The sequence below is a fragment of the Protomyctophum parallelum genome (genome assembly GCF_964188405.1).
Source record: "Protomyctophum parallelum genome assembly, chromosome: 15".
NCBI classification, from domain to species: domain Eukaryota; kingdom Metazoa; phylum Chordata; class Actinopteri; order Myctophiformes; family Myctophidae; genus Protomyctophum; species Protomyctophum parallelum.
The window spans coordinates 17,536,169-17,562,746 of record NC_139710.1 but is presented as its reverse complement, the minus strand read 5'-3'; the positions used below and the strand labels follow the sequence as shown (position 1 = coordinate 17,562,746).

Here is a 26,578-nt window from a genome sequence, read left to right as displayed (position 1 = left end):
TATGTTGTAAAGGTTCTTTATTTATTTTACATTTTTTATGTAGGGTTTGCAATGCCATATTTAACTGCCAAATATATTGCATTGAACTGTGTGTGTGTGTGTGTGTGTGTGTGTGTGTGTGTGTGTGTGTGTGTGTGTGTGTGTGTGTGTGTGTGTGTGTGTGTGTGTGTGTGTGTGTGTGTGTGTGTGTGTGTGTGTGTGTGTGTGTGTGTGTGTGTGTGTGTGTGTGTGTGTGTGCACACCTTGGTGTCTTGATAAATTACCCTGTGCCTGCCCCCCACACACTTCCTGCCATCTCTCTCTCTGATGAAACACTAAGGACCACAACCAGCCCACCCACATGTGTGTGTATGCGCGTGCGGTGTGCGCCCACAATGTGTATACTTGAGTGTGAGAAATGAGAATGTGGGGCGGAAGGGAGAGATGGTGAGAACAGAATTACTGATGATCTCCCCTTCTGCTTTGTTTGTGTTGTTGAGGGAAGGCCTGTTGGTTTTGGGGAGTGGGAGTGATGTCAGACATTATGAGGAGGGAGGGGTGAGTGGAGGGAAAGCGACCTATCTAGCCACAGCTCTGACACATTTGCCTCCCTCTTCTTCTCCAGCCCTTTTGCCAGCTCAGTGTCCTTGTGGTTAGCGTGGAAGGTTGGGGTTTGATCCCCAGCCGGGGTTTACCAAAGACTAGCGTCATGTCCAGGGGGTGTACTTGTAGTTTTGTACATCAAGCTGCCTCGCACTAACGTAACAGGAGATGGGCTCTGCAAGGCTTACTTATTACTTACTTATATACTCTATACAGTAGATATAGATGCACCATTTCTAAGCTGCCCTCTTTGGAAAGGACTCCATGCCCCATAGACCGTCATACAACGTCCCATTTTGCTTCCTCAGCACTTACTCAACATTTCTCTCAGCCGTACACATACTGGTGTTATGACTCCAGTATTTTCCTCTCCTCTCCTCTCCTCTCCTCTCCTCTCCTCTCCTCTCCCCGAGGTCATTAAACTATACAATCCCTTTCTAAAAAGGGCTTTAAGGCTTCTTCTCCACAGCCCCCTGCTACGGCTCTTTTCATCTTGTTAAATCAAACTCCATGAGAGGGCGAGGGTCTGGAGGATGGGTCGCAGAGGGGGGTGAGAGACAGAGAGAGAGAGAGAGAGAGGGAAAATGAAAATTTGGGACAGGTTTTCGTGTATGTGTGGGGGATGGAGACTGGAGTAACAAATCCATATGGTCTTTTGCGCACGGCCGCACGCACACATACACACACACACACACACACACACACACACACACACACACACACACACACACACAATATAAACACACTTTGTTTATGTGACACGGTACATGCCCTCCTGCCCTGCTCTGCTCCGGTGGAATATTAGTTTTTCTTCCCGTCTCACCTGCTGAGTGTTACTGTAGACCTGTAGCTGACTCCTTTCTCTGTTTCTCTTTCTCCCTCTCTCTTCTTATCTCATATACATCCCGTTCCAGAGGAGAGGTGGCCTCTCTGTGATTCCTTTACCTGGCTCCCAGGCCGTCGTGATTTAGGAATCATGTCTGTGTATTGTACTTGCTTTTGGGGGGGGATTATGCTAGTCTGTCTGAAAATGTTTTCCTTGGTGGGTTTTCATAGCAGGGGTCATGTTTTCTTTGTTTGTTTTTTGGAGGGGGTGCTGCTCCAGCCAGTTCCCTTCTGCTGCCAATTGTACTCAGAACCGTCCTTCTGGGGCCTTTTAAAGTTTTCACCTGGTCCCTTGGACAAAATATAAACACCACAGCCTCCTCCTGCTCCCTGTGTGTCAGTGTAACTGGTCCTGCTGAACAGCTCAGTGGTAGAGCGGCGTTGGCTCAGTGGTAGAGTGGCTGGATGGTAACCACAAGGTTGCCAGTTCGAACCCGGGCTCCCCCAGAGTTAGTGTCGAGGTGTCCTTGAGCAAGACACTGAACCCCAAATTGCTCCTGATGTGCTGGTTGGCGCCTTGCATGGTTTCCGCCGCCATCGGTGTATGAATGTGTGTGTGAATGGGTGAATGTAATGCACAATCTATGTAAAGTGCCTTGGATGAAGGCGCTATATAAATGCACCATATACCATTTATAATGTACTCATGTGTCCACACGGGAGCACTGACTCATTGACCTTGGACTTGGAGTGTTGGCTGACATTGACCTTGGAGTTTTTTTTTTCAGACTGTAGTGAGTGGAGTTGCTGTGTGCATGGTTTTGTTCACGGCTGCAGTGTGTGTGTGTGTGTGTGTGTGTGTGTGCGCGCGAAAATGTCAATACTGCACGTGCGCGCAGTATAGAACAACAAAAAAGGAAGATTTTTCTGCTATTAAACCTTTTGCTTAGAAAAGATGGATCCATTATAGAGGTTATTGTTTACTTTTACACACCGAAACTGTAGAGCAGGCGCTCCGAGAAGGAACTCCATTTTATATTCATTGAATGAAATAAAAAGGTCAAAATCCTGCGCACAGATTTCTGCTTGCCGCAACACGATAATAAAAGAAAAATGCTACAACTGTGTTTATTCTCACTCAAGTGTTTATTCCCCGTTCATTCCTATGCTGGATCATTGATCAGTAGCACGGGGTGGGGGGGGGATTCTCACTCTCACTACAGAGAAGGCTTTTCAGAAAGCCACACAACTGAGAACTCACCATAAGTAAAGCCTTTCCGAGCCATGAGGCCCATAGGGCTGTATGTAGCCTATCTCCTGTTTCTGTAGCATGACGTGCATGTACACCCCCTGGACATGACGCTAGTACAGTATGTCGCAGGGACGTACCCCGATCCAACCCTTGATGCTGAGTGCCAAGCAGGGAGGCACATGTATTTGGTATTTGGTATGTCCCGGCCGTGGATTCTACCCCAACCTTCCAGTCTCAGTGCAGGCCACTGAACTCCACCATAATGATACAATTATATTTTATTTTACTGTATGAGACCATAGGCTGAAGCACTGAGAAAACTGTTGCGCCTTTCTTCGTCCTTTTTTTCCAAACTTGACTACGGTAGCGGTGGTCTCAAAAACATAAGGGAAACTTTGACAGAAAAAGACTCGCTCACTGTATAGAAAATAGAAGTAAAACTCCTTAGACTGAGACTTAAGAAAATATTTTTTATTTTATTTTATCATGCTCATAAAGTGCTCTGTGCTCAAAGTGCAATTAAAAAGCAAATGTTTCGGTCCCAAGACCTTCGTCAGTGCTATATGGACCTTAGGTCATTAATTCTCTGTCCCTCCCCAAGTTAGTCATTCTGCCATTTCCTTTTGAACAATACACAATTCCATGTGTTCAGTGTTTTTACACCTTAGTGTTAAACCTTAATTCAAGTACTGCACTGCATACTGTAGTATATACATACTGTAGTATGACACATTTAGACAATAAATAAAATTATAAATGACGTTCTACCCCGTTGCACTGTACTGTATGACCTGTTGAAAGATAAATGGGCCCTCCTGCTCTCTCAATGGGTCTCCCTGGGTTCTCCATCTTTGTCTGACTCAACATGATAACCTTTAAGGTAGCCCTCAGGAGAGAGCTAAAGGGGGCAGGGTTGGGGGGGGGGGAGAGAGAGAGAGTGAGTCAGAGGAGGTTTCTAATGCTCTGCGTGCAGGAGAGTAAAGGAGGTGATTGAGGGACAGGTCAGAGGTCCAGATCCCTCTGTAATGAGCTAGATTTATAACCACCAACTTAATCACAGCGAGGACTCCCAGTTGATTTATGGACACAGTGTCTTGCTTCATTCACCCTGGATATATGGATGTGTTCCCCAACCCAGAGTAATAAGGTAGTGAAATCCTCTGTGTTCATTTAACATCTGAGGGTGAATACAAATATATCTGATACGAATGCATATATGAACACACTAGAATTTCGCGGCCGCTCATCCCAGAGTTACTTTGCCGCGCACTATGGGAAGAAGGAAATTGCGGGAGTTGACTCCACATGTAGTAACGGATGGGTTATTAGTTATTATTATGTGTCCTTATTAGTGTAGTGTAGTCAAGACGTTATGGCTCATACACACTGCCCGGTATTTCCTCCGATTATGCTGTCGGGGAGCATTTTTGGCGCTGGCCGACAAAACGGCTGATCTGACGTTAAGCGGTGCCCAAAAGGTAGATCAGTATCTATACCAGTATAGATCACAAAGCCTTTGCAGTTAGACCACATGACATGGCCCTAAAAATATATATAATTGTAATATAAAAAAACGATTTTTGCATCTGCCGCTTGAGATGACCTGAGATGACTTGATTGATTGACATCAAAAAGGGCCTGTCAGCTCAAACACACAATGCAATACTTGTTGTTGCGTACAATCATCAGTAGCAAAGTCAAATACCAAAAATAAAAACCCTACCATTTCCATCCCCCCCCCCTCTATTTCCCATTCCATGTGCGTTTGTCTTATAGTTCTCTGGCCTCACACACACGTACGCACACACACACACACACACACACACACACACACACACACACACACACACACACACACACACACACACACACACACACACAGTATTGGCAACAAATTGCACTTGAAGTACAGTTGAAAATAGCAGATCTACCAGCTCTCAATGCATAATCATGTAACGTATTCTGTTTCTCACACACACACACACACACACACACACACACAGAGAATTGACATCAAAATGTACTTTACAGTTGAAAATAGCAGATCTCCAAGCTCATGATGCAGCAACACAGCAGATCTCCAAGCTCATGATGCAGCAACACAAACGTCCAACATAGATAAAAGTAATTACTCAGCTACTGCTGCAGGTCCATAAATAATCCCAGTGTTGTTCAAGATGCATAATAATGATTGTCGCGTGGTTTAGCGACGACTACCACAGTCCACATACCACTATGAGAGGAGAACGACACACATGTGCGACTACACACACACACGTGCGATACCGCAGACACGCAGCACACGCAGCATTGTGTTGCTACCTTAGAGTATATACTCTAAGGTTCCCTGGTATAGATGATTATATATATATATATTCATTCCGTGGTTAAATCCCTGTAGGCTACCCACATATTGGTAGCCTATATTAGCCCAATATTGGCGTTATGCATTTCACTTGAATAATGTTGTGTGCGCACGTGCGGAGAAAGACAGTTATTTAATGAAACTCAAGATTATAACGTCCTGTCTCGCTCCCGCCGTGTATAGGCTGCACGGCTATTCCTGTGTGTGTGTGTGTGTGTGTGTGTGTGTGCGTGTGTGCGTGTGCGCGTGCGCGCGCGCTTGCGTGTGCGTGGTGCATGCGCAATGAAATGTACTCGGCAGTATGGCTGGCAGGCGAAATGGCGAATTCGAACGGCGTAATTGTAATAGTTTGGAACAATCCAAAATCTGTCAAAGAACAATATTTATGTAACTAAGAGATTCGCTGAGAGAGCGATATTTAATATACAGAGATTTAGAAGGAATAAGCAAAATCGTGAGGCGAAAGTTCCTCTCCTTCCTTGTACAATTTACAATTACAATTTACAATTTAGGCATTTAGCAGACGCTCTTAATCCAGAGCGACTTACATTTAAGCAAGAACAAAAGCATGGGAATACATCACATAAAAGCATTTATCAATATCATGAAACATGCGTAAGCTAAGAAAGTAACAGTGGAATATCTATATAATGAAACTATACATACACTATACATATAAACTATGCATATTTACTACTATGCTATACATATGTACTATGGCGTGCTATAACTATATATAATACAATTATAGTGCTGTCTACATAACATGCTATAAGTCTGTGTCAAATGCTATCTAAGCCAACAGAAATGCTATCTAAGGGGTTAGGGTAAGTGCTATGGGCCATGATGGAGTCTGAAAAGGTGGGTTTTCAGGCTACGGCGGAAGATTGGGAGTGATGCTGCAGTTCTGACTGCAATGGGAAGTGCATTCCACAGTTTTGGAGCCAGAAGGGAGAAGAGTTTGGGACGTGTGGAGCGTTGGCCCGGCGTTTTTGTATTTTTTTTGTATTTTTCTGCGGGCTGCGGAGTCCGGACAGTGGACAGGACTGTCAGGGAGAGTCGGAGAGCAGCAGAGGCTGACAGGCAGAGCTAGTAGCCAATGAAAAGACAGAGTAGTAGTTGCCAGGTTCGCGAATTGTCGAAGTGTGACAAGCGAGTCGTAGTGTGTGTTGAATGTTATTTAAATGGCATTTGTGGGCTTGTGGATGAATTTTCTCACATGTAATTTGTGCTCACTTGCATAGACCTGGCGAATTTAGCGTGGTGAAAGGGCAACAGTGTTCCGGGGGTGTGGGTGCTTCGGACGATAATGTTTGTAGTAAACAAATGCATTGGCGGCGTGAGTGTGGACGGGAGGCATTTTTGGTGCCAGTGCCAGTGTTTGGCGGGTGGTGTCGAGTTTTGCCGTTCGGCGCGATAGGAGGAGATAGCGTTGGAACACTGCAAAGGTAAGTGTGTGACGTCACTGCCGTGTGAGTGTGTGTGGGTGTAGTGTGCAAGATGGTGTTGTGGGTGTTGCAATAGCGACGTAGCTGTTGTGGCTTTGGGTTTCTTGCCATGTGTTGGGTACAAGTTTACAACTATTAAATTAGATTGTTTGTATAATTCATTTCAACATTGAATATCTGCTGTTTAGGATAAAATCACATTGTAAAGCACGTGCAGCCTCCTCCTGGCCAGCCGGGGCGCCTGATGGAGGGGAAAGGAACTGGTTGGAATAACGTGTTCCTTCCACGCGCTACGTCCAACCAGGGAAACTCCCCCCTGTCAGGTGTAAAGGAGCAACTTGGACACTCAGGCATGAAGGAAGCATGAGTTCAAGTCCGTTGCTCTCCCCTTGTCCCTAGGTTGGTGGAGGGTGTGTAGAGCCCAGGATCACATTAGATGATTGACACAGGGGTGAAAAATGGGTTACAAAATCGTGGGATAAAAAATATATTAGAAAAATAAAATAAAGCACGTGCAATGGCTTTTTTGGGGCATTTTATTTTGTAGTTTCACTCTGAAACGTAAGCCTGTGCTGCTGAACCAATCAGAGCGTTGCATCCCTCCAGGCTATGGGACGTTGGCTACATGCACTGCACGTCTCGTCTCTTTGTTTACAAGTCAAAGTCTGATCGACAGATAAGACAGTGGATCTCAGCAGTTTGCTACTACGACTACGGGGCTTATTTCTAACCTATAATGTTTTCAGACACATATTTTTGCGTGCTGATTATGTTTAAAATGAGTACCGGTAATACACTTCTGGATGTCATCTTGAATGAGATAAAAAAAATGAGTTGTTCTGTAATCAAAACCAGCTGTGTTTGGAGGAATGCGCAGCAATGGGAATAACACAGGTGAATGAAATCAAGATTCTTCCGGGCCTCTACACCAGTGGTTCCCAAACCTTTTCATGTCAAGAACCCCCATTTAAGAACATATGCCAGGGACCCCCCATAAGAGAACATTTTTACGGCTATAGCAGTGATTCTCAACCCGTTTAATTTCAAGGTCCCCCATCAGTTTGACATGCATTAGTCTACGGTCCCCCATTGAATGGCATTTCTATCTCTGGGACCCCAATTTATATTGTAAAATCAATGTTCATTTACACTCTCAGAGTTACAGACCCATATAAGGGTCCATTTGGTTCCAAACTATCATTTAGTTGGGGACCCCCTGGAACTCCTTCAAGGACCCTTGGGGGTCCGCGGACCCCACCTTGGGAACCACTCCTCTACACGTCATCACGCAGCACGTTTTCATTCATAGGAAGTAATTAAAATTAGATTTTATGGACTTTTGATATAAAAATAGTAAAATACACAAAAATGGAGATGTTCCCATTGTTTTGGCATCTATTGTTAGGTATGCCCATATGTATGCACTGTAGATGTACAACAGTAGATCTATCAATGTGTGATCATGCTACGTACTTGTTCATTTTGATATAACACTAGTCTTTATTCATCTTACCTGTGTTATTTATTATGACTCCTTATCAGACATCAAAGCAACCACAAGCTTTACTCACTATCCTAAAGCCATCTCACTCAGCCGCCTTCCTGGGCTTCAGTCAAATCATTCACAGTGGCTACAAGACTTCTACATAACTGTGTTTATTCTCCATATTTGCAGTCTAATTAGGCACCTTTGGCTTTATCATTTTTAACACACTTTCAGTTTTTAATTTAGCTAGTGTGTGTGTGCGTTCAAAATGTCTTCAAAGCCTTCTCAAAGTCTCGCCAATGCTTTTTAGGATTTTTCAACATTGGATGTGATGAAGTTTCCACCTCCCATCCTCTCCACTCATTGATGGTTGTTGTCTCCACCAGGCCGAAGGCATGGGGGGAGAGTATGTTTTGCACTCCGTCCGTCCGTCCGTCCGTCCGTGTGTCCGTCCGTCCGTCCGTCCGTGTGTCCGTGAGCAGCTAATCTCGGCCACCGTTAACCCGGTCGATGCCAAATTTTGCACACACATGAACACATCGCGAAATGTGGGTGCACAATTTCACGGAAATCACGCGATGTGTTCATGATTTGCAGCATTTTGTTTGAAACTGAGCACTCCTGTGAACTTTGGAAGCCAATCTTAACCAATCAGGATGGAGTCTGAGAAATCTGAAAGACTGGTTTCGTTGAATGGCTCTAGAGAGACTGTGTACCAATTTGCGTGATGTTTGGACAAAATCTGTAGGTGTACTGTGCAAAAACTTGTTTTGCACAAAGCGGCCTCCTGGTGGCGCTATAACAGGCCGTTCTGGAAAGTCTGGGGCAGAGGTTCATCGTTGGCATCCAGGGAGTGTGTGTTAACGGTGTGTGTTAGCAGCTAAACGGTGGCCGAGATTAGCTGCTCATGGACACACGGACGGACGGACGGACGGACACACGGACGGACGGAGTGCAAAACATACTCTCCCCCCATGCCTTCGGCCTGGTGGAGACAATTATCCACTCATGTTAACTATGTTAAAATGTATTGTTTTTTACAGTGTTCTTTAGTTTTTTTCCTCTCTTCCATGTGACTGATGGGTCTGAGCGAGCTGTCGCAGAGCATTGTCCAGAGCTGCAGTTTGTTAACTGGTAGTCTTCCTCTCTTCCAGGTGACTGATAGGTCTGTGCGAGCTGTCGCAGAGCATTGTCCAGAGCTGCAGTTTGTGGGCTTCATGGGATGCCCCGTGACATCACAGGGAGTCATCCATCTGACCGGGGTGAGTGACTCCACGCATCATGGCTGACATTAAGCATTAATGTGCTTGTAAATATCATCCATGTTTCCAGAGCAGTTAAAGGTTGAGACTACATGAGTTTATCCCCCCTGACAACGGCATTACCGTCCCTTTTCTGTAGCAGATACAGAAAGTTATTGCGTACACATTTTTTTTTGTTTTTGTTCTTTTTTGCACCAATTATTACGAGTGTAAATGTCAAGAGGAGGGGTTTGCATGACCTTGTTTTTGTCTAATGCTGTTTCAGCTATAACGACATGCAGAGTACTAGCATTCCATCCTGTTGTTGCTGACGTGCAGCATTTCCACAGGGGGTAAAAAAAAATACACTTTCTAAAAGTAAACTCGAGGCCTTGCCGTGTGGTGGGTTTTCTTTTTTTTCATAGTTGCCGTGGAAGTTAGTGGGAGCTAACTTTTAAACCTCATGCAAGCCTAATGAGATGAATCCCTAATTCTACGAGGCTGTTCAGATGACACCCTGCTGTTTGGATATTACCATGTTAATGAGAGGGGTACAGTGGTTAAAGTTGTACCCCCCTCAACACACACACACACACACACACACACACACACACACACACACACACACACACAGACGCATACAGTACGTGCTGTGCTGTACATGTGCATGCACATCTGTCCACTCAAGCGCAAGCTGAGGCACATGCACACGCACACACAGTTGGCTCCCCCTAATACACCGTCAATTCACACAGCCTTCATTTTAGTGTCTGTGTGTGTGTATCCCTACATGTTTGCGGAACAGGTGTGTGTGTGTGTGTGTGTGTGTGTGTGGGTGTGTGTGTGTGTGTGTGACCCTTCGTCTCAAATGCAATTACAGTAGTATTAATAGGACTGAGGGGCTGTGATGCAGCAGTGCATTATTAGATTAAACAGCTGATTAATTTGGGCCCCATCATCTCTGCAGTCTGTGTTGACCTTGGCCACGCCGTTGTAGACAGACCGTAATGAACCTAGCCAGTCATAACACCATTATCATATCTGTGGTGGACACGCACGCACACCCGCACACCTTATTATTATTTATTGCAATATAACCACGGGAAAAGTTTTGATGGTGTGTTTAGATCTCTTAAATCACAAGTTCGCTGCGAACTTCAAAGGTTTGGGCAAAGGCACGGTAATATTGTTTGTAAATAACTGAATTCTCAGGTTGCAAATTTTCAAAACTCAAGAAAATAATCTCATCAATACATTTTAATTTACATTCCATCAAAAATAAAGATTATACTATTGCACAAGGAAATTTGCTAATAGTGTAAAAGATATTAATCTAAATTAGTAAGTCATTACCACAGAAAACATTTGCACCGATTCCTCTGAAGTCAGGGCTGTTTTTACCCTTTCAGAAACCGAGCAGCTGAACATTATTTCACTGCTTCTCAACCCCAAATAATTGCCAAACCACTAAGATTTTGATGATGGTATAAAAATAGATGACATTGTATTCTTTCTTTATAACAGAAAAATGTGTTTTCATTATACTTCGTTGTTTCATCGATCCAAGCCGGAACACAATTGATTTATTCATTATTCAAATAAATAGGCTCTTAAAATTCACACGGCTCACCCATCTAACCACTTAACACGTGTTAACTTCTGTTAAGAGACAAAAACACATTTAAATTAGGCATCTCCGTCCCCGTCGTATCTTTGTGTTTGCTCTTTCTTCCTCTCTCTCTCTCTCTGTCTCTCTCTCTGTCTCTCTTTCTCTCTCTCTCTGTCTCTCTTTCTCTCTCTCTCTGTCTCTGTCTCTCTCTGTCTCTGTCTCTCTCTCTGTCTCTCTCTCTGTCTGTCTCTCTTTCTCTCTCTCTGTCTCTGTCTCTCTCTCTGTCTCTCTGTCTCTTCTCTCTCTCTCTCTCTCTCTCTCTCTCTCTCTCTCTCTCTCTCTCTCTTTCTCTCTCTCTCATGTATTCCACTCTCACTGTCCCCTAATCTATGACAGTAATTATCTCGTTCAGGAGTTGATTCCTCTCCCTTCATTCATGCTTTGAATCGGTCCCTCGCCCTCGGTCCCCATCCAGTGTCAACTGGAAAATCATGTTCTGCCTTTTAGTATCGTTGCATTTCTTATGACTCTGTGGACCCCCACGCACATCTCCTGTTCGATTATCACTATCCGCCCCATCCTGCCCTCTCATCTCTCCTGCGCACTTTCCTTTGACAATCTTCTGACAATCTTCCTAAACTCCCCACGCCATTTGCCACTGTGGAGAAGAGAAAAAAAAATCCATTACTGTTATTAACTTCTCTTTTCATACCGCTCGCCTCGATCTCATTTCAATAATTATTTTTGGTATCCTTTTTTTAATAAAAATTAGGTAGAAGGAAATCAATTGAAATCTTGTTTTTGATGAAGTGGGCTGCCAGCTAAAGATGTGCTGAATTTGATGGAGGTAGTCAGTGGTAGAAGTCAGTGGTGAAACTACTGCAGTGCTCATGCATGGCTGATGTTCCTGGTCCCGCTGAGACCTCGTGTGAAAGCTCATGTTTCATAATTATACTGTATCACAGTCTGCTTATGTATTTAAACACTTTCAACCTGGCATCCCTGTTGTGGTTTTGTCATTATATAGGTGAACATTTTTCACCAAAACTCAATACTTACATTCTTTTTTCCTAAAAGGCAATTGAGCTTATACAGTAGATGGGTTAATGTGGAACATTTCAAAATGTATGTTTGTAGAGAATCTGAAAAGATTATGCTTTTTATTATTATTTTAAAAGAAAAAAGAAACACCACTTCTTCTCAACCCCCTGTGTGCCGCAACTTGTATAAACTTTGACAACTTAAAAACACTTTAGTTAACTTGTTTTTCGATTTCTAGTCACTTGAAATGAAGTGGGTCTCCAGCCGCTCTTGTGCTTGCTGCTTGTGTCTAACCTTTTACTGGTGTTTGGGTTACATATTGAACGTTTAAGTTTCCTTCTAGCCTGACACTATTAATGGTTTTATTGATGAGGCTGGTCACATCCCAGGGCCATGTAATGGATACAAAGTGTCTGGGGAGGAAAGCTCTGTGTGTGTCCCAATACTCTCAGTGTCACATTGCTCTCCCCTAGCTGTGTGTGTGTGTGTGTGTGTGTGTGTGTGCGTGCAACTGCGCACGCACCTGAATGAAATCAATCTTTCCCTTCACACAGTGTCAAGGGAGCACCCTTGAGTCAGGTCAAGGGACAAGCCACTGAGGGTGTGTGTGTGCGTGCGCATGCATGCATTTAGGGCTAAACTAAACCAGCTTTAGCATGACCCCCCTGGGGTGTGTGTGTGTGTGTGTGCACTTACACACAGAACTGTGCCAAAGTTAAACATGATTTAAAAGAAAAAGTACAGCCTATTTTGTGCACTTCCTCCTTGGGTTCCGTCGGTAGAGCTTTGGTCTTGGCCGGCTTTGAATGATGAGCAGACAAAAACCACAGTCGTTATCCAACTCTTCCAACAGTGTCAGTACCTCTTTATACTGTAACTCTCTGGTCTCTCTGCTTCTTGGTCACTATCTCTCTCTCTCCCTCTGTATCTTTGTCTTCTCTCTGTTAGTCTCTCACCATATGCCTGACTGAGTGACTCTCTCTTCCTCCCCCCACCTCTCTCTCTCTCCTCCCTAGTTTCTCTCTCTCCATCTTCCTGTCAAGTGGTATTCTTGTCTTCTGGTAGTGATTAAGTCCAAGGTCGGCGCTATCAGAGAGCCCAGTGTTTGAGAGCAGCACTGCGAGCACCAAAAAGCTTTCACCCCCCCAACTCTCAGATGTCCCGCTGACGACCGACCCCACCCCCCACTCGCCTCGCCTGTCAAACTCTTACCCGCAAATCCCAATTTTTTTGTACATCAGCCCATCATTGGCCCCCAAGCACGGTGCGGAGCGCGGAATGCCTTTTTCATGGGAGTGTTTGCGAAAGTTTGACACCCTCTGGAGGGAGGGGGGAGGGCGTGCGCGAGAGAGAGAGGAGGCCCGTAGCCAAAACAAATGGAGAGGTTGTTGAAGAAAGTGTCAGAGATGAAAGGAGGTATATTTTCGAGGCTGTAATGGCTCTGCGTCGTTCCCTCTGATGTTCCCCAACTTTGGGCATTTCTGGTCTTAATTTGGGCCTCGCAGATGAATTGGGCTGCGGCGTTGTTGTTCTTTTTTTTTTCTTTCGTTTTTTCTCCAAAGAAACTTGGGACCTCTTGATAAATGCTCTCTAAATTTGACAGAACTGGAACATGTGTAATGCTTCATCCCCCCCCTCTCCCTCGCTCTCCCTCTCTGTGTTTATGAGTAAATATAACAGCCCAGTCCATGACAGTGGAGCTGTTTCACTTGGTAACCAAACTCACATGTGGTACACATCCGGACGACTCGGTGGGATCCGTACATCCCCACCCATTGGCTCTGGACAATTGCAACTCGTCACTAGAGTCCCGCTTGCAACATACCAACCCTCCCTCCCCTTGTAGCAAAACCACCAACACCAATGAGACGGTATATCAAACAGCGTGTACGTCAGTCTAGAGAAATCGGACACAAAGGTTAACATCCAGGTCTCCAACTACACCCACATTCACACACTCCTTATTCACCGTCTGCCACCTCCCCTGTGCTGTCTGGGGTCGCTGTAGCCTCTGCCTATAGTACAGGCTCCCTATCTATTCGCCCTGACTGGAGCACAGAAAAATACATCATCTCTGTGCCCTCTGTGCCAGACTGATAACCCCTCCCCCCCGCCGCCCCCCCCCCGACTTAAGGTCATTACACACTGGCGATTTATTCGTGCGAATAATTCGCATTTTTTTTAAACCAATTGAAGTCAATGCAAGCTTCCACATCAGTGGCGAATGTGTGAAAATGCGACAGTTTTCGCTCTTTATTTGTTCGCTCTGGTGTCGAATTTTGCAGACATTCGCAGGCGAATTGCAGCACCTCTGACCAATCAGAATGCAGCCCAAACTTGTTGCTGTGTATAAACAGCGGCGTACCGTACAGTAGATGTCAACAGAGCAGCCGTCGGTCCGGCTACGCAGGTCGGGATAGCGCAGCAGCACACACTGTTGCACACCTCCCCTCCTACAACTCTGTTGGGTGTGTGTGCGCTCGCGTGTGTGTGCGTGCGTGCCGTGGACATGGCACATGGGTGTGCAACAGAGCAGCAGCCAGTCCGGCTACGCAGGTCGGGATAGCGCAGCAGCACACACTGTTGCACACCTCCCCTCCTACAACTCTGTTGGATGTGTGTGTGCTCGCGTGTGCGTGCGTGGTGCGTGGACATGGCACATGGGTGTGCGTGTGCTAACAGCACGCAACGGCAACAGCGAGCAACGGGCTCCGCCAAACTTTGGTCTGTATGTAGGGTGGTCTCAGGTAAAGTGGGCCATCACTAAGGTAAAATGAGCCAAGGTTTCTGCCTCCTAGACCTTTGAGTTTTAACAGCCAATGCTGCACATCATGTGCACACAGCACATATGTCTTGACACAGCTGTACTTGACAAAACAATTGATTTGATTGGTCTATTTTTTATGGTGGGACCATGGCAGCCATTTTTCAAAATGGCCACCAGCAACAACTGTTTTCTTATGAATGATGGATATAATAAGATATTTCAGACTCATTTACCATATATAGTACTTGGTAAGTGTCTTTTGCATAATTGAAAATTGTCATTGAATATTCAAGATGGCCGCCATCACTTGTATGATTGTCTGATATGGGTGATCTCGGTGTCAAATCAGTATTCTTTTATGATCCAGAATTCAATCTTTGGAATTGGCCAGAAGCTTCCTTCTACCTCACAAATGAATATCAACAGGGCATGTGTATAAGCTCAGAAGCCCATAATTCATACAGTCTTTTTCCCGTGGCCAACATGCTTGACACAGTGTCACAACCCGTCAATGCATGGAACACTGGTAGTTTGTGTGCTTTCTCCTGCCATAGCCCTGCTGCAATTTAATGGGCTGCTATAAGTATCGGAAATTGCTTATGGTGCTGACTATGTTCATGACTTTCATTGACACACCCAATTATAAAAATAGGTATTCCATTGAGTATCTCATGGTCAGAAACCATGAAATAGATACCAAGTTTGCGTTTCTAGCTCATCTGGTTCAGAAGTTCAAGCCAAACCTATTTTCTGCGTGCTAATATTGTGGCGGCCATATTGGATTTCATGGAAACTTTCAATGCAAAAAATGTTCGTATTCATATTATTGATCAACCTGTGAAGTTTCGTGGAAATATCTCTGTTAAAAAAATTGCCCTATTCACCCCCCATTATAACTAATAGGGGCTAATATTGGGGCGGCCATATTGGACTTTCGACCCAACAATTGACCAGGTTGTCCATATAGGTTGTTATAGTTCTTTTAAATCAGAAATTACTGTTTTTCTTTGCAGCTTGAGTGGCCCATTTTAGCTGAAAATTAAAAAAATAAGTCGGCTAAGCAGTATACAGTATGTGATCACCTTATCATCGACAACTGAGATTGCTTTCACCTGGCATTTACCCTGAGTAGCCATATATGACTGATATTATTTCATCTGTTGCGTGTGATGCATTGCATCTCCCGCCATAACAACCATAGACCAAAGCGGGAGGGGGAGGAGAGGACAGGAGAGGAGAGGAGGAGGGAGGAGAGGAGAGGAGCTATAATCGCACAATACGTGTCGCATAGATGTGTACACTGCATAGGCAAACGCGAATAAATTCGCCGGGCAAATATTTCGCATTTTCAGATCGCTTATTCGCATCGCGTCGCTAATTCGCCAGTGTGTAATGACCTTTAACATTCAGTAACTGCAGGGTGTGTTGATCAATAAGAACATTAACATCAAGTCTTTCCACGGACTCACGTAACATGTTGATGAGTAATTACTCCTGACCAGATCTCTTTCAGGGGAACGGACTATGTTAATCCACTTCTTGGTCCACAAGAAGAGAACTCCGTTAGGTTCGTTTAAAACGGGACATTGTGTGAAAAGGCCCTTTTACATTGAACGTATGGTTTTACAAAAAAAGCAACATACCTGACACAAAGTGAAAGTGGCACCCGCAAATCCATGGATTCCAGTAGCCCTGAAACATGACTACATCGGCGAAGTGCAGCGATACATTTACTTCTTTTTTCTTTACATTTCGGCAGTCTGTAAAAGGATAGCTCAGAGTTCTTTTTTAATCTGTTTGTACAGTCAATCGCACAACAGCTCTTTCCCATTTTCCCAGTTTAGAGTGAATGAAAACAGCGTCGCAACAGTGAGATGCTAGGTTGCTATGGACAACAAAAAGTTCTTCCGCATACGATGACGTCACGCGCATACTCAAGGGAATAAAGCGGCTACGCGATTGGTCCACGTGACCAAAACCACACCACTCCCCTTGCACATATTATTACGCCTTGTAAGAAATAGTCCCGTCTTCGATCACGGATTATAAAAAAACTGCAGGAGGGCACGAGTAGAACTTTTTTTATTTGGACTTTCTACCTATAAATCTCTTTTATGGAGAAAAAATTGTGTAGTCCCATTTCCGTGGGAGCGGAACTGAACGAAAAGGGACCTCACAATACGGCCTAATAGGAGGTTTCTGCCCGACAGCAACGGTATGTTGCCCATACATTGTGGAACTGTACTAGTGACATTTCTGTTCTCGCATTAAATACATTAAATACCTCAGCTGAAAATAGCCGACCCACGAGCTTGTCGATCTGCTATTTTCTGCGAGAGTTACGGATGCTGGGGTTTAAGTGGTTAAACCCAGACAGAGTCAGCGAGTGAGAGGTTTAACCTGACAGGAGGGGTTGTACTAGAGTGTGTGTGTGCGGGACATGAACACTATACACAATATATCGTCACTGTTGTCCAAAACCCACCGTTACTTTTCTGGAGATGGGGGAAAAAAAGAACCCGTCTTCCAATTGATCTGTTGTGGTTATTATTTGTCACAAGCTCTTGGTAATACACGGGCAGACTTAACCACTTTCAGCCTGGCGAATAGAAAAAAGATCTTGATCTGAAAATAGCAGATCTACAAGCTCACAATGTGAAGCATCACCATGCATTGCGAGCTTGTAGATCAGCTTTTTTCACTACTTTTGTCTTTTGTGTGAGACACAAAATAGTACAAGGTTTCCATCTGTCTTCTCCTGGCGCATGTATGTATGTGGTCATCGGGCTTAGTGCACCGAGGAGAAGACAGCACTCTCTGTCTCCTCTAGCCGTTCCATGCCACTGAGTTTGTTATCAACACCAACACACATGCAGGATTAGAAGGAGAGATAGACAGAGAAGTGGGGGTGGAGAGAGAGAGGGGAGAGAGGACAGGGGTGGTGACGGGGAGGAAATAGGTGATAGACAGTAGATGCCCAGAAGACAGATGATAAAGGGAATTTAAAGACACGCACGCACGCAGACCTAAACACATGAACGTGCGTGCGTGCATGCGTGCGTGCGTGCGTGCGTGCGTGCGTGCAGGGGGATCAGACCAGTGGCCTGTGACTGATGCTTACAGTGTATCTGTGATGTCAGACCAATGCCCTTTCCTCTCGTTCGCACCATGCCCTCTTCAAATATTCATCCGTCTGGCTGTATGTCTGTATGTCTGTCTGTGTGTGCGATTTTAGGCTCATCCCGGAGGGATTGTCTCGACACAGCTTTCTCCTGTCTGACTCGGGATGTGTCTGGTATGTTCAGATATGGAGACAAATATGGTGTGTGTGTGTGTGTGTGTGTGTGTGTGTGTGTGTGTGTGTGTGTGTGTGTGTGTGTGTGTGTGTGTGTGTGTGTGTGTGTGTGTGTGTGTGTGTGTGTGTGTGTGTGTGTGTGTGTGTGTGTGTGTGTGTGTGTGTGTGTGTGTGTGTGTGTGTGAGATGATTTGAGATTCTTGTATGCACCCAATACTCCTATCTCCAGGCGCAGCTGCATTAATAACTTTGGGGCGGGCCCGTCTAGAGTTTAATGGACAGGTATCAGTCAAAAGGGAGACATCGAAGAGGAAGGATGGATGGGGAAGGATCAACATAATGGAATGTCAGAACAGGTTCTAACCTATATCTAAGGGAGATCCAAGGGTCAGATGTAGAGTTGCTGGCCAATATTGATGACATCAGGGATCTCCATCCCTGATGATGTCACGAGACCTGGGCTTTTCCCATGTATGGGGATTTTGAGTGATACACTGAATGTACAAAGGTGTAAAGTGCATCTATATGGTTTAGCAGTGTTTTTATAGGGCCATATAGATTTGTAACTTAAGTATCGGTGCATTTGAGTCAAGGAAGCCTTCTCTGCGTCTGTGTCACAGTCGTTGAATCTGTCCTCGCTTCCTCCCCTCCTCGGAAGAGAGTAAGAAGAAGCAAATATTAACACAATATTTAAGCAGAATTCAGTCTGTTAGGGTCAAAGCAGGACTCTGGAATTCTAAAGATATATAACAATATAACAGATATTAATATGTGATGTGCAATGTTATCATAATTAACCCTTTGTGTGATGGGGAGGAGACCAGGTCCAAGTGATATCCAATCTTCCACCGTAGTCTGAAAACGTATAGCATTTTATGTAGACAGCACTAGACATAGCACTTTAAAGTATATATGCATAGTTTCATTATATAGAAATTCCACTGTTAAGTTCTTAGCTTACGCATGTTCATGATAGCTACTTTTTTATGATGTACTGCCATGCTTTTTGTTCTTGCTTAATGTAAATCGCTCTGGATTAAGAACGTCTGCTAAATACCTTAATTGTAAAAGTAATTTGTGCATAAAATGCAGTATTGCTTTCAAGTAATCCAGGTCAAGTGTGCCCTAGAGTCTAGTGACTAGACTATTAGACTATGCCTTCACAGATTTGGTTGTCGAGTAACCATCTTTTAAATATGGAACTTAAAGGATTCCATTACGTCCCCTCCCGCTCCCTAAGGTCATTGTAGAAACCCCCAGGAGGACCAAAGCGCCATAGTACCTCGGGTGAGCAGGGCTCCCTAAGGTCATTGTAGAAACCCCCAGGAGGACCATAGCGTCATAGTACCTCGGGTGAGCAGGGCTCCCTAAGGTCATAGTAGAAATCCCCAGGAGGACCATAGCGCCATAGTACCTCGGGTGAGCAGGGCTCCCTAAGGTCATTGTAGAAACCCCCAGGAGGACCATAGCGTCATAGTACCTCGGGTGAGCAGGGCTCCCTAAGGTCATAGTAGAAATCCCCAGGAGGACCATAGCGCCATAGTACCTCGGGTGAGCAGGGCTCCCTAAGGTCATTGTAGAAACCCCCAGGAGGACCAAAGCGCCATAGTACCTCGGGTGAGCAGGGCTCCCTAAGGTCATTGTAGAAACCCCCAGGAGGACCATAGCGCCATAGTACCTCGGGTGAGCAGGGCTCCCTAAGGTCATTGTAGAAACCCCCAGGAGGACCAAAGCGCCATAGTACCTCGGGTGAGCAGGGCTCCCTAAGGTCATTGTAGAAACCCTCAGGAGGACCAAAGCGCCATAGTACCTCGGGTGAGCAGGGCTTTCTCAGTTGCCGTCGCCTCTCTATGGAACCACATCAAAGCTCCCCCCCCCCCCACCCTTCTTTTCTTATAAAGCCGCCCCCAAAACCCGTCTCTTAAGACTTGCCTTCCCCACCTAATCCTGTTGCTGCTATTTCTACCATTTTCTTTTTAACTGTTTATATCATCGAGTATCTAGAAAGGTATACTACACAAGTCGGATATATTAACTCTATCTCTACCGCTAGCTGTTAGCATACACCCCAGTTCCTAGTGCCAGCATACGCGTTCACTTTGACACTAGCATGTCTGAGAGGTCATTTTGACCGTTTTTCTTTTTAGATTTTGAAGTTGATTATCTTTGCCCATGAAGTTTTCAGAAGGTTCCCCTTCCATGACCATCATCATCCATCACCATTCTATCAGCTCAGAAATTTGAAATCTGTAAAAAATTCTAAATGTGAATTTTACTTCAGACATGCTAGTGTTTTAAAAGACGGAATTTCCCCCCCCCCACTCCCCCCTCCCCCCACACACTCGCTACACACACTCTAGCAGCATTGGAACAAGCACACACTGTTTACCTTTTGTCAGAAGCTTTTACATGGCGGGAGCGTTGCGGTACAAAGGCACAAATTAAATCCGAAATGTGGATGGCAGAACATCCACGAAGGACAGCTCTCCTGGAGTCCGATTTATAGAGGTTTGAAAATCCTCCTTTCAACTGGTTTGCACTGAGATTATATTTGCAATCCCATAGTTGGAACGGTGGGGCGTTGCTATAGGAACCGGACCAATGTTAAAAGCTTCCGTAGGCCTCAACCATTACATAGACGGAGTATACGTTGGGGTACGTATATACGGACCTGGGATATGACGCCACCTAGTGTCGACGTCCGTATATATATGGACTTAGGAAAAAAATAGTTAATGTTCTTAGTATTACTATTATTCTTTTATTAGACTAACCGGAGAGAGGTTCGATTTGTTCTTTGCTTTGTGATCCGGGAGTCATAACCCCCAAAATAAGAGTCACTCTCAAGACTAAATGTAACACTCAGGATTTAAGTCGCTACAGTGTAAAATTGTCAGTGTTAATTGAACTCAGTGAGGGGAACAAATGTAACATTACATTTGTACGCTCTCAGAGTAACTGAGGATTTCGTCGCGTATGGATTACCATGCAGTAATGGGGGAAAAATGTGAATCATATTTCCCAAATCAAACATGTTGCATGTTGCTACGCTATATAAAGCACAGCAACAATGGCAGCTCTGTCCGCCCTGACCAGCATCTCACCTGCTTGGCTCAGCGGGACGCGTTGACGATGACAGTCCATCCCAGCCACGCTGTGCCAGCGCTCTAAACATGACATCATATCCTCTGCATGGGTTCAGCTCTGGCTTAACTTCCTGCTTGGCATCTTGATGCTTGACGTTGTGTAAATATATGCAGTAATGGCTGTAGTTACTTACAGCGCTATGCTCTGACAGAACACACACACACACACACACACACACACACACACACACCGTGCCAAACTCTGACATGTACTAATGTAATAAAATGTCAAATCAACCTTTCCACAAATATTGAACTCTGGCCCATGCTTGGCTGAAGGAGAGCATACCTTTGAAATGGACGTTTATTTTTCTTCTAATTTAAAGTGACGTTTTGCATTTGACCTCTGACTTGAGCGCTCATTTCCTGTTTCAGAGAGGGTTCTAATTTTGGCAGGTGGGAGCCAAGTCACTCTGTGCCAACGACTATCCTCCTCCCCCCTCATTAATACAGAGAAATGGCACTAGAGTCGGATCTCAGACGGGGACAATGTTTGTTTATACAGCTCATGCGTGTCATAAGTGATATAGCATATCTCTTATCCTCTTGGCTGAGGTATGATAGCATTATATTTCATTTTCTTTGATTTAGACTTGGTTCATAAATGAACATTCGTATCCAATTTGGATCACAGTTCTGAAAAAGAGTGGTTCGAATGCAGGATTTTTTACTTTTTATTCCCTGTCATGGTTTTATAGTACTGTATATCTGTCTCATTGTGACAGAATCTGAAATTGAAATCTAGGCTAGAACATCTAGAAATGATGTTACACAAATCATGAATTCCTTAAACACAGTAGGAGTGTAGACTAGAGATTATATCTAGGATTAAGCACAAACATGTTATGTTTTAAAAGGTTAAGGTTTTCATTTGATTTCAGATGTGTTTGGTCTCATGAAACTGCTTAATTTTTCAATCATCTCTATTAGTACTGCAATAATATAATATAAATTTCTCTTTGAGAGAATAAAAATCACTGTAGGCAGTTGCCAAATCTTTTTGGGGTTGTTATGAAGTGGAACAACGGGGTGAGGAAAAGCGTGTGTGTGTGTGTGTCTGTGTGTGTGCGCGCGCAAATAAGAGAGTGTGTGTGTGTGTGTGTGTGTGTGTGTGTGTGTGTGTGTGTGTGTGTGTGTGTGTGTGCGCGTGGGACTGAGTGCTGGCCCCAGAGCAGCTGTGTTTTGCAGGTTTGGGTGTTTTTATTAACGGGTTGAATAATTATCCAGCTGTAACTGCTGCCAGCTCAGAGGAAAAGGAGACAAACTCTGCCTGGCTGCGGTCCTCAGCCAGGGAGAGACGCAACCTGCCAAGTTGTGCCAACAATCTCACCAAATCCCCCTAGAATACCTCTCTCTCTCGCTCTCTCACTTTAACTTCTTCGGTTCTTTCTTTCTCTCTCTGACACACACTACCTTTTCTCTGTCGATTTTCCTCTCCCGGTCTCCATTCTTCTCTCTCTGTATATCTGTTTTCCTTCTCACTCGCTGTCTCCCTCCCTGCCTTGCTGCTCTTCCCTTCCTGATTTTGTTTTGTTTCTCCCCTTATCCCTCTTGTCTGCTGTGTTGTTCCTCGGATCAAGGAGATGGATGGATAGAAAATAAGCTTTACTATGAGTGGAAATGATGAATAAGCCTTGGGGTAAAGAACCTTCTACCTGTTATAAAATCGATCAATCATAATCCATCAGCATTGGGAAAACAAACAGAGGCACCAGAGCCCGTCAGTAGGTGTAACTAATTACCAAAATAACCAGTGGGGGAAAGTAACTAAAGTACTGTACATGTACTTGAGTATTGTACAAATTTGAGCTTTTCTTTTTTTTTTACTTCACTGGGGTATTTCCAGTTTTCAGTACTTTTACTTCTACTCCACTAGATCCTTACTGTAAATCTTTAGTTACTAGTTACTTTGTAGATTTAGATTACAGAACATACATTAACCACTTCAACCCTACATACATTTCGGCAATTTGAAAATAGCCGATCTACAAGCTAGCTCACAACGCATCCTCAATGCTACGTATTGTGAGCTTTCAGCTTGTACATCAGTTATTTTCAAAAATATTTATACATTTGAAAACTCGTGAAATGGGACATTCTGCATAATGAATACTTTCTACTTTTGGTGCTGTAATTACATTTTGATGCCAATACTTTTATATATTTACTCAAGTAAATTTTGAATTCTGGACTTTTTAGAGTATTTCTACATTGCAGTATTGATACTGTTAATTGATACTGTTTACTGTAGAAAAAGTGAATACTTTTTCCACCACTGAAAATAACACATTTTCTTCCACTTTTCTTCTTCAGGGATTTTATTTTCTTCTTTGGGTGTGGGTGGGGCCGTGTGGGGGTTCTTCTGACAGATAACTGCCAAACGATGGAATATTTTGCTGTTGTGGTTTTTCACAGACAGAATAACCAAGTTACTGGCTGAGCCGTGACTCTGCTCCCCCATCACCACCTACCAATTTCTCTGCAGATGCTATGCTAATTCTTCCTCGTTTCCCTGACCCAGCTACAATTACAGCCAATCGCAGCACAGGGATGCTGGCCTGTTTTCTCATTAGCCAGCCACATCAATGGATTGCTTGCAATTGGCTGAAGTGGAAATTGGATTTGGGCAAAGATAAGCGTGTTTTGGTAGCCTATATTTTGAGACCAAATTCACTTTTGAAGCAGGGGCTTTTTTTCTTCTAAAATCACATTTTACGGACTGATTAACCATATAAATTTGAGTTTGAATACATGGTGTGTGTGTGTGTGTGTGTGTGTGTGTGTGTGTGTGTGTGTGTGTGTGTGTGTGTGTGTGTGTGTGTGTGTGTGTGTGTGTGTGTGTGTGTGTGTGTGTGTGTGTGCGTGTGTATACACGGTTGTAGTGTAGGTCATTTGTGGTTTCACACAATGTGAAGAGGGTCACTTAAATCCCGATTCTATTTTGGCAAAGCCTTTGCTTTGCAAACAATGCTGCCACACACACACACACACACACACACACACACACACACACACACACACACAGATCAGCTACATTGTCCATAAATATTTTAGCACTTCGATCCAGTACTGGCCACAGGGGCGTGTGTGTGTGTACACACAGCAGACAGCCACACAACACTCTGTGGAGAGAAGACAGCAGCACACGCAGCAGACAGCCACACAACACTCTGTGTAGAGAAGACAGCAGCACACACAGCAGACAGCCACACAACACTCTGTGTAGAGAGAAGACAGCAGCACACGCAGCAGACAGCCACACAACACTGTGGAGAGAAGACAGCAGCACACGCAGCGTGCAGCCACACAACACTCTGTGTAGAGAGAAGACAGCAGCACACACAGCAGACAGCCACACAACACTCTGTGTAGAGAAGACAGCAGCACACACAGCAGACAGCCACACAACACTGTGGAGAGAAGACAGCAGCACACGCAGCGTGCAGCCACACAACACTCTGTGGAGAGAGAAGACAGCAGCACACACAGCAGGCAGCCACACAACACTCTGTGTAGAGAGAAGGCAGCAGCACACACAGCAGGCAGCCACACAACACTCTGTGTAGAGAGAAGACAGCAGCACACACAGCAGGCAGCCACACAACACTCTGTGTAGAGAAGACAGCAGCACACACAGCAGACAGCCACACAACACTCTGTGGAGAGAGAAGACAGCAGCACACACAGCAGGCAGCCACACAACACTCTGTGTAGAGAGAAGACAGCAGCACACACAGCAGGCAGCCACACAACACTGTGTAGAGAGAAGACAGCAGCACACACAGCAGACAGCCACACAACACTCTGTGTAGAGAGAAGACAGCAGCACACACAGCAGACAGCCACACAACACTCTGTGTAGAGAGAAGACAGCAGCACACGCAGCAGACAGCCACACAACACTCTGTGGAGAGAGAAGACAGCAGCACACACAGCAGACAGCCACACAACACTCTGTGGAGAGAAGACAGCAGCACACACAGCAGACAGCCACACAACACTCTGTGTAGAGAAGACAGCAGCACACACAGCAGGCAGCCACACAACACTCTGTGTAGAGAAGACAGCAGCACACACAGCAGACAGCCACACAACACCGTAAAGAAATGAATTGTTTACCTTCAGTGGAGTGTAGCTGCTACACTCCACTGAAGGTAAACAATTCATGCTACACTGTAGCATTAAGCCTTCCTGCCACTGACTGTCTGCGTGCATCTGCGCGTGGGAACAGATAAGGGTGTTTGTGTGTGTGTGTGTGTGTGTGTGTGTGTGTGTGTTTTCTGAACACACGGTGAGCCTCTCAGCCACCCTCTGTCATGTGACTGGTACAGTATGTATGATGTCATTAGAGTTGTCCTGATACTGGTATCGGTTCCTCGGGCCGATACCACCCTCAAGTACTCGTACTCGGAACCGGCCCCGATACTCTGACCCGAGTACCAAAACATTCAATTGACACTAGTTATAACAAAACGTTTTATTGCTAAAAGCAAAATAAAGAACATTTTGTAATTTCAGGCTATTATTATTGTGGTAATTGGACATTACAAGTACAAGGCATAACAATTAAATTAAATTAGAGAAAAAGGGGTAAAATAAGTGGTTACTAAACCAAAATAAAAGTACTCGTATCGGTACTCTGTATTGGCGAGTACTAAAAATGAAGTACTCGTACTCGGTCTGAAAAGAATGGTATCGGGACAACTGATGTCATGCCTATGGAGCAGACACAGTAGCACTCTGTGATCTTAACACCAATCTTAAGCTTGTTTTCTGTTTAGCCTGGGCCGTGACATTTACCACCGCACCTCCCTGGCGACTGGCCTCAATATCACGCCTCTATTATCCTTCATCTCCCTGTGTGTGTGTGTGTGTGTGTGTGTGTGTGTGTGTGTGTGCCTTTGTAATACTTGAGCCATTCTGGATGTGTATGGAGATCCCTCTCCATACAGCCATGCTTTTGGAAATTTTCTTTTTGAGAGGCGCTAGTCCCTCCTATATACAGATTTAATGTTTGTTTTTAGTTCAATGTTTGTTTTAAAAACGCCATTGAGCCAAGATAAATTAATCTTTGTTTTTTCCCTAACACAAACATTAAATCCCATTAACAATAAAGAGAATTTAATGTTAGTTTTACATTAATGCGATCGATTCGGTTGGGTATGTATGTCAGGGTAAAAATATGATAAGAGCGCCCCTCACTTCACACAGGTTTGATTTTAAATGTCCACAATCTGGAAGTATTGCAAGCTGGAACAAATATACATATTTATTGGTTCATAATCACATTGTCTAGCACAGCAGATTGTCTAGCGCAGGGGTCTGCAACCCAAGATGTTGAAAGAGCCATTTTCGACCAAAAATAAATTCAAAATCTATCTGGAGCCGCAAAGAAAATTACGCATTATAATGCAGCTTGCCAAGCTTTATTATCTCCCGGGTTGCAACGAAACTAGCAGAATTTAGAATGCTTTCCCTGGAAATGTCGTTCAACATTACTTTTTTTGTTGTTTGATAGCTT

At 44.5% G+C, this 26,578-nt stretch overlaps 1 protein-coding gene across 1 annotated transcript in view; it reads left to right on the top strand.

Moving 5' to 3' along the window:
• The window catches only part of fbxl17 (F-box and leucine-rich repeat protein 17), a 267,205-nt gene that overhangs the window by 73,170 nt on the left and 167,457 nt on the right, over positions 1-26,578 (top strand). The window contains exon 7 of the mRNA XM_083784988.1: positions 9,113-9,220. Within this exon, the coding sequence (XP_083641114.1) occupies positions 9,113-9,220 (108 nt within the window). The remainder of the gene's footprint in view (positions 1-9,112; positions 9,221-26,578) is intronic.